This window comes from Salmo salar, chromosome ssa20 (genome assembly GCF_905237065.1).
Source record: "Salmo salar chromosome ssa20, Ssal_v3.1, whole genome shotgun sequence".
In the NCBI taxonomy this organism is placed as follows: Eukaryota; Metazoa; Chordata; class Actinopteri; order Salmoniformes; family Salmonidae; genus Salmo; species Salmo salar.
In genome coordinates, this window is record NC_059461.1 from 42,328,428 (window position 1) to 42,343,992 (window position 15,565).

Genomic DNA, 15,565 nt, shown 5'->3' on the forward strand with positions numbered 1-15,565 from the left:
GAAGAACACCAAAGGTAATAACATTTTTCTTATAGTAAATCTGACTTTGGTGAGTGCTAAACTTGCTGGGTGTCTAAATAGCTAGCCTGTGATGCCGGGCTATCTACTTAGAATATTGCAAAATGTGCTTTCACCGAAAAGCTATTTTAAAATCGGACATATCGAGTGCATAGAGGAGTTCTGTATCTATAATTCTTAAAATAATTGTTATGCTTTTTGTGAACGTTTATCGTGAGTAATTTAGTAAATTCACCGGAAGTTGGGGGGTATGCTAGTTCTGAACGTCACATGCTAATGTAAAAAGCTGGTTTTTGATATAAATATGAACTTGATTGAACAAAACATGCATGTATTGTATAACATAATGTCCTAGGTGTGTCATCTGATGAAGATCATCAAAGGTTAGTGCTGCATTTAGCTGTCTTCTGGGTTTTTGTGACATTATATGCTAGCTTGAAAAATGGGTGTCTGATTATTTCTGGCTGGGTACTCTGCTGACATAATCTAATGTTTTGCTTTCGTTGTAAAGCCTTTTTGAAATCGGACAGTGTGGTTAGATAAACGAGAGTCTTGTCTTTAAAATGGTGTAAAATAGTCATATGTTTGAAAAATTGAAGTTTTTGCATTTTTGAGGTATTTGAATATCGCGCCACGGGATTACACTGGCTGTTGAGTAGCCCATAGAGGTTAAGTTTGCTTAAAATAAACGCAGTTGACAGTGAGAGGACATTTCTTTTTTTGCTGAGTTTATATTTCCCTTGGCGGAGTGATGCCGAATGTAAAAAAAAAAGTTACCCCACTCTCCCCTAAATGTACAAAGACTTGGATAGAGAAAGTTAATACGTCTGACAGCTGATGAGAAAATACAAAAGACACACACACACACACACACGAGGAAAGAAAGACCCACCACTGCTCTCACTCTGTTTCTTGACCAGGGTGAGTTTGTAGCCGTCTCCGTAGGTGCTCTTGAGAAAGAGTGGGGAGCCGCAGCACTTGAGTTTCCCATGGGAGATGATGGCTATGCGGTCTCCTAACAGGTCAGCCTCATCCATGTGGTGGGTGGACAGCAGGATGGTGCGGCCTTGAAACACAGTTAAAAAAACGTACTTTCAATATACATCAAAATGTGTCAATGCATCATTTTGTGAGTGTTAGTGTGAGAAGTTTTGACAGGACCTTATGGTAGTAGTGCACTCTATAGGGAACAGGGTGACACTAGGTCAAAAGTAGAGCACTGCATAGGGAACAGGGTGACACTAGGTCAAAAGTAGAGCGCTGTATAGGGAACAGGGTGACACTAGGTCAAAAGTAGAGCACTGTATAGGGAACAGGGTGACACTAGGTCAAAAGTAGAGCGCTGTATAGGGAACAGGGTGACACTAGGTCAAAAGTAGAGCGCTGTATAGGGAACAGGGTGACACTAGGTCAAAAGTAGAGCACTGTATAGGGAACAGGGTGACACTAGGTCAAAAGTAGAGTACTGTATAGGGAACAGGGTGACACTAGGTCAAAAGTAGAGCACTGTATAGGGAACAGGGTGACACTAGGTCAAAAGTAGAGCACTGTATAGGGAACAGGGTGACACTAGGTCAAAAGTAGAGGACTGTATAGGGAACAGGGTGACACTAGGTCAAAAGTAGAGGACTGTATAGGGAACAGGGTGACACTAGGTCAAAAGTAGAGTACTGTATAGGGAACAGGGTGACACTAGGTCAACAGTAGAGCACTGTATAGGGAACAGGGTGACACTAGGTCAAAAGTAGAGCACTGTATAGGGAACAGGGTGACACTAGGTCAAAAGTAGAGCACTGTATAGGGAACAAGGTGACACTAGGTCAAAAGTAGAGCACTGTATAGGGAACAGGGTGACACTAGGTCAAAAGTAGAGCACTGTATAGGGAACAGGGTGACACTAGGTCAAAAGTAGAGCACTGTATAGGGAACAGGGTGACACTAGGTCAAAAGTAGAGCACTGTATAGGGAACAGGGTTACACTAGGTCAAAAGTAGAGCACTGTAGTGTGTGAGGTTGACTCATGTCTCACACTGTTGTGAGTGCTAGTGTGTGAGGGTTAGGGTTAATGTGTGAGGTTTACCCATGTCTCACCCTGTTTGTACTTGAGGATGAGGTCCCAGATGGCTCTGCGTGCGTAAGGGTCTACCCCGGCCGTGGGCTCATCCAGGATGACTGCCCGGGAGCCGCCCACAAACGCTATGGCTACGGACAGTTTCCGTTTCATTCCTCCAGACAGAGTCTGGACCAGGCTGTGCCGTTTATTATTCAGCTCCAGATCCTCGATCATCCTGACAACACACACACAACACCTTGTAATTTACATTATTTTTAGATATGGACAGGTATGATTAGTTATCACTGCTGGCTCCTGTAATTCATAGGCAAAATTACCATGGGAGTTGGCAGAGTGGGGGGGCACCCTGGAGGTCAGTGGCTCCCCAGATAGCATATGAACATGTCATAAGCAATGGCAACATTTGTCAAATTTGCAAGAAATATGCTTTAAAACTGCAACATTTTCTCTCATCCTCATGGCAAAATGTGAAGAATAGCATGAGATGAGCTATGAAAAAGCACATTGTTCTTATTTCCCCATGGCAAAATGTGTAGAATTGCAGGAAATTAGATTTAAAATGGCAAGATTTCTCTCAGTCTCATGACAAAATGTGTAGAATAGCATTATAAAACTAAATATTTTCTCTCTGCCCCATGGCAAAATGTGTTGAAATGCAGGAAGTTAGCTGAAGGTAGGTGCTACAGGGCCCCAAATGCGTCTCCCCTGCTCAGCTGCACCGTCTATTCAAGCCCCTCCCCCACTAATGTATGTCAGGGGTGGTACGAGGGGGGTTTGTCACAAGACCCCCATGAAATATGATTGGCCACCTTTGGTGCCCCCCCCCCATTCTTATCAGGTCAGATGGCTGTCAATCATTCTATTTTTTCCGCTGGCTGGAATATTTTTTGGGGGGCTGCTCATCTGTGCTTCTGTCATTAGAAGAAACACTTTCAGAATGACCGAGTGGAAGCTGACAGAATACGGTCGGGAGACAGACTCAGGAGTTGGGATCAACATTCAACGACACATGCGTCAGTCTTTGTCCATGGTATGTTCACACTCAATTATTATATTTAAAAAAAAGTGGACTGGGCACAAGGTAGGCGAACTCCAACTATAAAACGACTCTTCATCTTTTGTGTCTTCTTAATATTTGCCTTGAAATAATGACGTGATGACTTATTCTTCCACTTATATTTCAAAATACCCCTCCATATACCCCTCAAAATAACCATCAAGAGAGGCATAATAAGTCATGTCAAACTGCGCAAAATTGCAGGAAATGCGTTTTAAAATGACTCCAAAAATTACGGGGGAGGACCCCTGGACCCCCGTCTACTGTTCATCCCCAAATTCTACACCACAATTTCGACCTTGCTGTAATTATTTATACAATTTCTACCCTTCAATATGAAGATGTGAGCTTTTATCCTAGTCTATCTAATGCCATGTTGATAGTTTAACACCTTAGGGTCTTTAATTTGGTTAAACCATAAAAATGGGATGTGACATACTTGTCCATCTCCTTGCGGATGTCCTCCTCAGCCATGCCTTTGAGTTTAGAGTAGAACCACAGGTGCTCCTCCACACTGAGCTTGTCAAAGAGCACGTTGTGCTGGGGACACATGCCCAGGTTCTGCCTGATACGCTCCATGTCAGTACGGATGTCATGGCCGTAGATGGTGGCTGAGCCCGAGGTGGGCGGGAACAGACCTGTCAGAATAGACCTGGGGACGGTAGCAGAAAACTAATGGTAGTTATTGATAGGGTGAGTTATAGAGGGAAGAAATGGACACAGAAAACAAATGTAACAATGTATTTGAAGGCCATTTTGTGGACGTTATGGGGATGTTATGGGAATGTTATGGGAAGATTATGGGAAAGTTATGATGACGTTATAGTCAACATTATGTATGGCCTGTTTATAATTCATCATTACATGAAAATCTTTTAAAAATAGCAGTTGAAGAATACCCCTTCAAACACAGTCTCACCAAAACATACAACACAAACCTCTCTGTCTCCTTCTGTGAATCCACAACACAACAACAGAAATGACTGGGACCCTCTAACACACGTGGGCACATTCCCATTTATCTCTCTCACATGGTGGTTGTCTTGCCGGCTCCGTTGTGGCCCAGGAAGGAAACCACCTGGTTCTCATGAAGGTTCAGGCTCAGCTTGTTGAGGGCCAGCTTATTTCCCGTCTTGTACACCTTGGTCAGCTTGTCTATACACACCACCAGGGGCAGGTGGCTGGGCTCCTCTTCCATACCACGCATCTCCTCTAGAGGAAGATAGAAAGAGAGAGATAATATGCCATTTGAAATGTGTCTATTCGTTTGAAACTACTGTTTAGTGTTCATTTTTGATTGATTATTTCACTTTTGCTTATTATCTATTTCACTTGCTTTGGAAATGTAAACATATGTTTCCCATGCCAATAAAGCCCTTAAATTGAATTGAATTGAGAGAGAGAGGGATACAGGCATTATCACAGAACAATGGCAGAACCTATTTGAGATTCACACATGTAAACTGATCATTTTTGGGGGGGTCCATCTAGTAAGCCACTGACAGAGGTGACAACAGATTAAAACAGATATACTCTTGTTCCTAAAAGTTTAAAACAAACATCTGGTAGGGCTTACCACATCGCCGGTTGTCAGAGGTCAGGCTGTAGCTTGGCTTACCAGATCGCCGGTGTTCCATGGCACACGCCTGGTCCTCTTCCATGACACTCAGCCTGGCTGCTCCTCCCCAAGGCCACTCCCACGTCTCCACACGTCCACTGCCCAGCCAATAGGACTTCTGCAGGGGGAAGTACCACGGCCGGGGCAGCCCATACATCCCTGGAGGACAGAGACCACCGCAGACCACTACTTTGACCAGGACCCATAAGGAATAGAGCTCACCTGCTTGCAATACTTAACTCTGCCATGGCTCGTTGGCCAAAGCCTATGGGACAATGAATGTTAAGGTCTGTGGCAAACACAGGCTTAGGAGATCTTATACAACTGATTCTATGAGATAGCTGATAAAAGATTAACGTCACTTTTTGTTAATTTTGAGGCAGTTATGTTATCATAACATAAATGGGCTCCTGAGTGGTGCAGTGGTCTAAGGCACTGCATCTCAGTGCTAGAGGCGTCACCACAGACACCCTGGTTCTATTCCTGGCTGTATCACAACCCGCCGTGATTGGGAGTCCCATAGGTCGGCGCACAATTGGCCCTGCGTTGTCCGGGTTTGGCCGGTGTAGGCCGTCATTGTAAATAAGAATTTGTTCTTAACTGACTTACCTAATTAAATAAATCTTAAAATAAAAAAATAAGCATGTAAAACGCAAAGGCTTCATAATTCATAAAGGTCATGTTAACTGACTGATATTATCTCATAGAAGAAAACGTATAAGGTCTCCTATGCATGTGTTAAACCTCAGACCTTACAGTGAGGGAAAAAAGTATTTGATCCCCTGCTGATTTTGTACGTTTGCCCGCTGACAAAGAAATGATCAGTCTATAATTTTAATGGTAGGTTTATTTGAACAGTGAGAGACAGAATAACAACAAAAAAATCCAGAAAAACACATGTCAAAAATGTTATAAAATGATTTTCATTTTAATGAGGGAAATAAGTATTTGACCCCCTCTCAATCAGAAAGATTTTTGGCTCCCAGGTGTCTTTTATACAGGTAACGAGCTGAGATTAGGAGCACACTCTTAAAGGGAGTGCTACTAATCTCAGCTTGTTACCTGTATAAAAGACACCTGTCCACAGAAGCAATCAATCAATCAGATTCCAAACTCTCCACCATGGCCAAGACCAAAGAGCTCTCCAAGGATGTCAGGGACAAGATTGTAGACCTACACAAGGCTGGAATGGGCTACAAGACCATCGCCAAGCAGCTTGGTGAGAAGGGGACAACAGTTGGTGCGATTATTCGCAAATGGAAGAAACACAAAAGAACTGTCAATCTCCCTCGGCCTGGGGCTCCATGCAAGATCTCACCTCGTGGAGTTGCAATGATCATGAGAATGGTGAGGAATCAGCCCAGAACTACACGGGAGGATCTTGTCAATGATCTCAAGGCAGCTGGGACCATAGTCACCAAGAAAACAATTGGTAACCCACTACGCCGTGAAGGACTGAAATCCTGCAGTGCCCGCAAGGTCTCCCTGCTCAAGAAAGCACATATACATGCCCGTCTGAAGTTTGCCAATGAACATCTGAATGATTCAGAGGACAACTGGGTGAAAGTGTTGTGGTCAGATGAGACCAAAATGGAGCTCTTTGGCATCAACTCAACTCGCCGTGTTTGGAGGAGGAGGAATGCTGCTTATGACCCCAAGAACACCATCCCCACCGTCAAACATGGAGGTGGAAACATTATGCTTTGGGGGTGTTTTTCTGCTAAGGCGACAGGACAACTTCACCGCATCAAAGGGACGATGGACGGGGCCATGTACCGTCAAATCTTGGGTGAGAACCTCCTTCCCTCAGCCAGGGCATTGAAAATGGGTCATGGATGGGTATTCCAGCATGACAATGACCCAAAACACACGGCCAAGGCAACAAAGGAGTGGCTCCTTAATCCCATAGAAAATCTGTGGAGGGAGCTGAAGGTTCGAGTTGCCAAACGTCAGCCTCGAAACCTTAATACTTGGAGAAGATCTGCAGAGAGGAGTGGGACAAAATCTCTCCTGAGATGTGTGCAAACCTGGTGGCCAACTACAAGAAACGTCTGACCTCTGTGATTACCAACAACGGTTTTGCCACCAAGTACAAAGTCATGTTTTGCAGAGGGGTCAAATACTTATTTCCCTCATTAAAATGCAAATCAATTTATAACATTTATGACATGCATTTTTCTGGATTTTTTTGTTGTTATTCTGTCTCTCACTGTTCAAATAAACCTATCATTAAAATTATAGACTGATAATTTCTTTGTCAGTGGGCAAACGTACAAAATCAGCAGGGGATCAAATACTTTTTTCCCTCACTGTATATTATCCCAAAACCCAATTTTTTTCCCAAAGATTTCCTGAATAGGAATGGCTGAACGAACCAGAATTAACTCATTTTTGGTTTTAAGCCTGTCTCATGCTTCCCGGTCAAAACAGTTCACGCAAATATTATGAAAAACATTTGTAACGTTTTTGTTAGTTTTGGTGTTCGGCAGGGTTTTATCGGCTGTTCATGCACATAAAATGTTTTCTTGAGGCAAGTCGAAGTTCAGTAGCTGAAGTCTAAGCCCCTTTGTCTGTGATTGATCAACAGTAGGGGTGGGAATTAAGGACGGTATTTGCTGTCATTCAACAAGAGAGACGAGAGAGAGCAGTAGCAGATAGGTCCTACTGTCTGCACTACACTACTAGTTTTCATGCACATTTTTTCACTTGAGAAATACTGCACTAAACATCTTAGCTAGATGTAAAATTGTGCGACTAAGACCTGCAAAAACAGCCAAATACAATACATATTTCTTGATTTATCTTAGATTAGACTATTTTGAGGAAGTGTTTTGGCTATGTTGTTACTACGGTGGCTCAAGTGGGACAAACAACAGTGCCTACAAAAAGACGCCATTACTATTGTTCTCTATAGGGTTCCATTTGGGATTCAGACCAATTACTTCCATAAACATAAGTGACAAAACAGGGACATAAAAGGGGAAGTATTTAAGTGAGCAGCCAAAGACTTGGATGTTTACCTGGATGCACAGCTTCTATGTACCAGGTGAGTACTCCATACACACTGGCATCGATGATGAGCATCATCATGGACAGACCAAGGTTAAAGTCATCGCCCTCTACAGGCGACTGGTTGATGGTGCGCCACTGGATGCCAACTCCTGACACCTCATACAGGGCAAAGTACTTAGAGCCCAGGCCGAACGCTGTGGTCGACATCAGAGACTGGAGAGAGAGGAGAGAATGAGAATAAAGACAACAGACAACGTGTTAAGAGCTATTGACATGTGTGAAGAGCTTTCCAGAACTCACTGATTCAGACTGGTCAGAGAATATCATTGAATTTATCAATTCACGACTCTTGAAGCTTTGTTTGAATCCTTCTTAGCTTTTACTCATACATTTTGATTCGCCTATACACACCTGGAAGCAGGCCATCTGAAACAGCGAAAGAGAAGAATAACCCAATCTAGCCATGAGCTCGGAGGGCCGTTTCTCTCTTTGAATTTGTCCACACACAGGATAGACATAGGCACAGTATTTGACTAACAAAGAATGAATAAAGTATGAGAGAGCTTCCGACAAGAGAACAGAGGCCAAGTCTTACAGCAATGCACTTCTCAAAGGCGGTGATCTTGTCATGGGCCACCTCCTCCCTGATGGCCACGTACATGTAGGGGACGTAGCTTAGGAAGTAGATTATCCCGCCACAGGCAGACGCCAGCTTGGCCTTGGAGTAGATCACTGACACCAGGAAACTGACATAAACAGACGGGACACAGACAGACAAACAGGAGTAAAATACTGTAAGCATATTGAGTGTGTCCCAAATGGCACCCTATTCCCTATATAATGTTGTACTTTTTACCAGAGCCCAATGGACCCTGGTCAAAAGTAGTGCACTATAAAGGGAATAGGGTGCCATTTGTAAGACAACCTAACCATATTCAGATCATACACATTTCCCTGGAATGTCTAGCAAAGGAGCTGAGTCACTGTCTGTCTGATACATTAAGAACATAGCATTTCGAAGTAGCACGTTGCTTACAAAATAGAAGTCGAAGGTTGTCAAGTGAAATTGAGTGTTACCGCTTTTATCAAATTAGCCGCTAAATATCAGGGTGACTCATGATTCATTAGATCTCTAACATCATCAATGTGTGTGCAGTCACTGCTGCTCTGACATCACAGATAGAAATAGAGATGAGAGAATCAACTAGATGTTGGAACATTGCTGCAGGTACTTGCTTCTATTCAGCACAAGTAGCTTTAGTGAGGTCGGGCACTGATGTTGGGGGATTAGGCATGACTCGCAGTTGGCATTCCAATTCATCCCAAAGGTGTTCGATGGGTTTGAGGTTAGGGCTCTGTGCAGGCAGGTCAAGTTCTTCCACACCCATCTCAACAAACCATTTCTGTATGGACCTCGCTTTGTGCACAGGGGCATTTTCATGTTGAAATAGGAAAGGGCCTTCCCCAAACTGTTGCCACAAAGATGGAAGCACAGAATCGTCTAGAATGTCATTGTAAGCTATATCGTTAAGATGTATCTTCCCTGGAACTAAGGGGACATGAAAAACAGCCCCAGACCATTATTCCTCCTCCACCAAACTTTACAGTTGGCACTATGCATTGGAGCAGGTAGCATTCTCCTGGTATCTGCCAAACCCAGCTTTGTCCGTCGGACTGCCAGATGGTGAAGCGTGATTCATCGCTCCAGAGAACGTGTTTCCACTGCTCCAGAGACCAATGGCGGCAAGCTTTACACCACACCAGCCGACACTTGGCATTGTGCATGGTGATCTTAAGCTTGTGTGCGGCTGCTCGCCCATGGAAACCCATTTCATGATGTTCCCGACAAAATGTTATTGTGCTGACATTGCTTCCAGAGGCAGTTTGGAACTCGGTAGAGAGTGTTGTAACTGAGGAGAGACGATTTTTACTCGCTACACGCTTCACCACTCGGCGGTACCATTCTGTGAGCTTGTGTGGCCTACCACTTCGCGGCTGGGCCGTTTTTGTAGACTTGTAGACTTTTCCACTTAATAACAGCACTTACAATTGACCGGGTTTGCTCTAGCAGGGCAAAAACTTCACAAACTTACTTGTTGGAAAGGTGGCATCCTATGACAGTGCCACAATGAAAGTCACTGATCTCTTCAGTAAGGCCATTCTACTGCCAATGTTTGTCTATGGAGATTGCATGACATTCGAAGGAATGTCCGTAGAGCTCTGAGTCAAAAAATTTACCAAAACATGTCTGCTGCATTGAAGGTCCCCAAGAAAACAGTGGCCTCCATCATTTTTAAATGGAAGAAGTTTGTAACAATCGAGACCCTTCCTAGAGCTGGCCGCCCGGCAAAACTGAGCAATCGAGGGAGAAAGGCCTTGGTCAGGGAGGTGGCCAAGAACCCAAAGGCCACTCTGACAGAGCTCCAGAGTTCCTCTGTGGAGATGGGAGAACCTTTCAGAAGGACAACCATGTCTGAAGCACTCAACCAATCAGGCCTTTATGATAGAGTAGCAAGACGAATGCCACTCCTCAGTAAAAGGCACATGACAGCCACTTGCAGTTTGCCAAAAGGCACATAAATTCAGATTCTCTGATCTGATGAAACCAATTTTGAGCACTATTGACTGAATGCCAGGCGTCACGTCTGGAGGAAACCTGGCACCATCCCTACGGCGAAGCATGGTGGTGGCAGAATCATGCTGTAGGGGTGTTTTTCAGCGCTGGGGACTGGGAGACTAGTCAGGATGGAGGGAAAGATGAATGGACCAAAGTACAGAGAGATCCTTCATGAAAACCAGAGCGCTCAGAACCTCAGACTGGGACGAAGGTTCCCCTTCCAACAGGACCACGACCCTAAGCACACAGCCAAGACAACGCAGGAGTGGCTTCAGGACAAGTCTCTGAATGTTCTTGAGTGTCCCAGCCAGAACCCGGACTTGAACACGATCGAGAGAGAGAGACCTGAAAATAGAGACCTGAAAATAGCTGTGCAATGCTCCCCATCCAACCTTACAGAGCTTGATAGGATCTGCAGAGAAGAATGGGAGAAACTGAGAGTCCTTTAGGTGCCTTTTGACCAACTCCAAGTGGCTGTCATGTGCCTTTTACTGAGGAGTGGCTTCAGTCTGGCCACTCTACCATAAAGGCCTGATTGATGGAGTACTGCAGAAATGGTTGTCCTTCTGGAAGTTTCTCCCATCTCCACAGAGGAACTCTGGAGTGCTGTCAGAGTGACCATCTGGTTATTGGTCACCTCCCTGACCAAGGCACTTCTCCCCCGATTGCTCAGATTGGCCGGGTGGCCAGCTCTAGGAAGAGTCTTGGTGGTTCCAAACTTCGTCCATTTAAGAATGATGGAGGCCACTGTGTTCTTGGGGACCTTCAATGCTGCAGACCTTTTTTGGTACCCTTCCCCAGATCTGTGCCTAGACACAATCCTGTCTCGGAGCGCTACGGACGATTCCTTCGACCTCATGGCTTGGTTTTTGCTTTGACATGCACTGTCAACTGCGAGACTTTGTTTTTGTGTGTGCCTTTCCAAATCATGTCCAGTCAATTGAATTTACCACAGGTGGACTCCAATCAATTTGTAGAAACATCAATGGAAACAGGATGCACCTGAGCTCAATTTCAAGTCTCATAGCAAAGGGTCTGAATACTTATGTAAATAAGGTATTTCAGTTTTTTCTAAAACCCGTTTTTGTTTCGGCATTATGGGGTATTGTGTGTAGATTGATGAGGAACACGTGTCACGTCCTGACCAGTAAAGGGGTTATTTGTTATATTAGTTTGGTCAGGACATGGCAGGGGGTATTTGTTTAGAGTGTTTCGGGGTTTGTTGGGCTATCTGTTTTGTGGAGTGGTGTTTGATTAGAGTGTTCCGGGGTTTTGGTTTGTGTTCTATGTTAGTATATTACAAAGTTCTAGTCTAGTCTTTCTAGTTCTATGTTTAGTTTATTGATTTGGCCTTCAATTGGAGGCAGCTGTTCCTCGTTGCCTCTGATTGAAGGTCCTATGTATAGGGGTGTTTTGGTAATGGGAATTGTGGGTAGTTATTTCCTGTTTAGCGTATGTAGCACCTGACGGGACTGTGTAGTGTCGTTCGTTTTTGTATACATGTTTCTTTTTGTTTTTTCCTTCTTTTATAATAAATAAGAAGATGAGTATACATTTTCCCGCTGCACCTTGGTCCATTACATACGACGACCATTACAGAACTACCCACCACAAACGGACCAAGCAGCGGGGTAAGGAGCTGGAGAGGAATTATGTGGACTACAGGGAATCGTGGACATGGGAAGAGATTCTGGACAGGGCTGGACCATTGCACCAGGCTGGTGAATACCGTCGCCCACCGGAGGAGATAGAGGCAACCAAGGCGGAGCGGCGCCGGTATGAAGCTTTATACGCGCCGATTGGGAAGCACGAGAGGCACCCCCAAGAAACCTTTTGGGGGGGGGGGGCACACGGGTAGTTTGGCTGGGCCAAGGGTGAGCCCTAAGCCAACTTCCCGTGCTTATTATGGGGAGTGTATGGAGTGAAGAGTGCCGGAGTATGCGGAAGTGTGCACGATCTCGTCCATGCGCACGCACAGTCCGGTGCGAATGATCCCAGCCCCTCGCAAGTGCCGTGCTAGAGTGGGCATCCAGCCTGGAAGGAGGATACCTGCGCAGCACATCTGGCCACCGGTGCGCCTCCTAGGCCCAGGCTACCCTACGCCTGCTCTACGCACGGCAACCATCAGGCCTCTGCCCAGCCCAGTTCGCCCTGTGCCAGCACTCCGCTCGCGCAGGGCTGCTATTACCATCCAGCCAGGACGGGTTGTGCAGGAGGTGCGCTCCAGACCTCCAGTGCTTACCCATGGCCCGGTGTATCCAGTTCCCACTCCTCGCACTAGCCCTGAGGTGCGTGTCTCCAGTCTGGCGTGTCCAAAGCCAGCACCATGCACCAGGCCTCTAGTACGTCAGCCCAGTCCAGCTCGTCCTGCTCCTGTTCCTCGCACTAGCCCTGTGGTGCGTGTCCTTAGTCTGGCGCGTCCTAAGCCAGCCCCACGCATCAGGCCTTCAGTGCGCAGTCCCCGTCCAGAGCTTCCGGCAACAGTGCCTCGTCCAGAGCTTCCGGCAACAGTGCCTCGTCCAGAGCTTCCGGCAACAGTGCCCCGTTCAGAGCTTCCAGCGACAGTGCCCCGTCCAGAGTGTATCAGCGACAGTGCCCCGTCCAGAGTGTCCGGCTACAATGCCCCGTAGAGAGATGGCCCACAGTCCGGAGCCGAGAGAGACGGCCCACAGTCCGGAGCCGAGAGAGACGGCCCACAGTCCGGAGCCGAGAGAGACTGCCCACAGTCCAGAGACGAGAGAGACGGCCCACAGTCCGGAGCCGAGAGAGACGGCCCACAGTCCGGAGCCAAGCGAGACGGCCCACAGTCCGGAGCCGAGAGAGACGGTCCACAGTCCAGAGCCGAGAGAGACAGCCCACAGTCCGGAGCCGCGAGAGTCGGCCCAGAGTCCGGAATCGACGCAGCCAGAGTCGCCCCACAGTCCGGAATCAGCGCAGCCAGAGTTGCCCTTCAGCCCGAGGTCTCCAGCGACTCGCATCAGCCTGAGGTCTCCAGCATCACACATCAGCCGAAGTCTTCAGCGATGCGCCATAGCCCAGAGACTTCGGGAAGGGTAACAATTAATAAATATTTAGTGGGGATGGACAGGTTAGGTTGGGGAGTAAGGCCGGAGCCTGAGCCACCTCCATAGTAGGTGGGTTGGGGAGGGGGGGTGTAGCACAAGAACCGTCGGTGACGGTGGCCACCCTCCCTTCCCTCCCTTTAGTTGGGATTATTGGTTTTATTTTTTGGGGGGTTATTTTTGTGTTTTTTGTGTGAGGTGCATCCGGGGTCTGCACCTTTGGGGGGGGGGGTACTGTCACGTCCTGACCAGTAAAGGGGTTATTTGTTATATTAGTTTGGTCAGGACGTGGCAGGGGGTATTTGTTTAGAGTGTTTCGGGGTTTGTTGGGCTATGTGTTTTATAAAGGGGTGTTTGATTAGAGTGTTCCGGGGTTTTGGTTTATGTTCTATGTTAGTATATTTCTATGTTCTAGTCTAGTCTTTCTAGTTCTATGTTTAGTTTATTGATTTGGCCTTCAATTGGAGGCAGCTGTTCCTCGTTGCCTCTGATTGAAGGTTCTATGTATAGGGGTGTTTTGGTAATGGGAATTGTGGGTAGTTATTTCCTGTTTAGTGTATGTAGCACTTGACGGGACTGTGTAGTGTCGTTCGTTTTTGTATACGTGTTTCTTTTCGTTTTTTCCTTCTTTTCTAATAAATAAGAAGATGAGTATACATTTTCCCGCTGCACCTTGGTCCATTACATACGACGACCGTTACAACAAGTTTTATTTAATCCATTTTAGAATAAGGTTGTAACGTAACAAAATGTGGAAAAAGTATTGTCAGGCAAAGTAAAGCACTATATCTCTGTATGTAGGCTTGCTTGGCTCAATATGTGATGATGACTAATTTGAGTTTATGACCATATCAGCTATTGATATTTCAAATTATTTGTTAAGGCCCCCTCGACGGAGCCCCGCCCCCTCTGTACTGAGATCCTAGCTCAGCATAGGCCTCTCCTACTATTTTGGGTGTATGTCCACTCATGCTTTTTACTAGACTAACATCAGAGCGGTAGCAGTGTCAGCATTACCAGAACATGATCGTTGCGATGGCGTAAATGGAGAGGAAGAGCCAGATGATGAAGATGTCACTGTGGAGGAGCACTTTGCCGTACTTCAAGATGGCCGTCAGGGCGGTCACGGAGATGGACAGCTGGACGAAGCCAGTGATGAACCAGGCCACCCAGTGGACCGCATTGTTCAGGCCCATCATCTTCATCACCTGCAGGCAGGCAGGGAGTACACAGGTTACCAGAAGAGGTGAATCCTCTTTATTACAGTCTTACATGCACTTATATGAATGAGAATGTGATTTCAAACCACATATCAAACAAAATAATAAAATTATGTAAATACTCTAAATATTCAGAAAAACATATCGTACAAATTTCAAGTTTGAGATTTTTATTTGATTGAAATCAGTATTTTTCCAACAGGGGGCAGAACAGTGATAGTAAATATGAGTGTCATCATCCTGCTACAGGTTGCCAAAGAGATACCAGAGAGAAGATGGCATTAGTGATGCTGCTCCACTGTCACAGACAAGACAGACACAGGACAGGACTCTGAGGTCCTAGTGTAGACAACAGTGGGGGTTGGTGAAGGAATAACGGATCATACTATTGGAATGGAGTAAATGGAACGGTCTTAAACATGTGTGTTTGATGTCTGTGATACTGTGCAATTATTTCAATTTCAGCCATTATTATGAGCCTGTTCTCTAATTTATAGTGCCAACAGCCACCACAGGTAGACAGGTAAGCAGCTCACCTCTTTGAGCCTGTGCTCCTTCTCAGCCACAATGTGTTGGATCATCATGGCTACAGAGTACACCCAGGAGATCACCATGCACAGAGGCATCATGTGCTCGATCACAAACAGGAAGCTGTGGACCCATGACAGGAAGTTTGTTAATGACAAAGCATAGGTTAAAGGAGGGAGAAAAAAATACTACCAAAGGAATGAAACCATAGGGGAGAATGGGGTCAGTTGAACCACCCCTTGTTTCTAGGAAACTATACACAAAATGTAGAATTTGACCAAATATTTAGGAAGAGGTCATCATTTTTGTGTTAGAGGTTTCATGATGCTTGTATCTAAATCAAAGTAGATACTTTTAAG

The 15,565-nt window shown here is 45.7% G+C and overlaps 1 protein-coding gene across 9 annotated transcripts in view; it reads right to left on the reverse strand.

Annotated features, from left to right (window-relative positions):
- The window catches only part of LOC106580625 (ATP-binding cassette sub-family A member 2), a 156,124-nt gene that overhangs the window by 36,216 nt on the left and 104,343 nt on the right, over positions 1–15,565 (reverse strand). For 8 of the 9 annotated variants that reach the window (XR_001322920.2, XM_014161878.2, XM_014161879.2 and 5 more), the window contains 9 exons: positions 15,215–15,329; positions 14,476–14,666; positions 8,375–8,525; positions 7,788–7,992; positions 4,768–4,926; positions 4,181–4,361; positions 3,589–3,801; positions 2,110–2,306; positions 911–1,084 (listed from right to left, as the gene is read on the reverse strand). Coding sequence is in view for 8 of the 9 variants with exons in the window: in XM_014161878.2 (XP_014017353.1) it covers positions 911–1,084; positions 2,110–2,306; positions 3,589–3,801; positions 4,181–4,361; positions 4,768–4,926; positions 7,788–7,992; positions 8,375–8,525; positions 14,476–14,666; positions 15,215–15,329 (1,586 nt within the window). In the remaining variant the exon portion in view is untranslated. The remainder of the gene's footprint in view (positions 1–910; positions 1,085–2,109; positions 2,307–3,588; positions 3,802–4,180; positions 4,362–4,767; positions 4,927–7,787; positions 7,993–8,374; positions 8,526–14,475; positions 14,667–15,214; positions 15,330–15,565) is intronic. The other variant, XM_014161880.2, reaches the window with a different exon arrangement.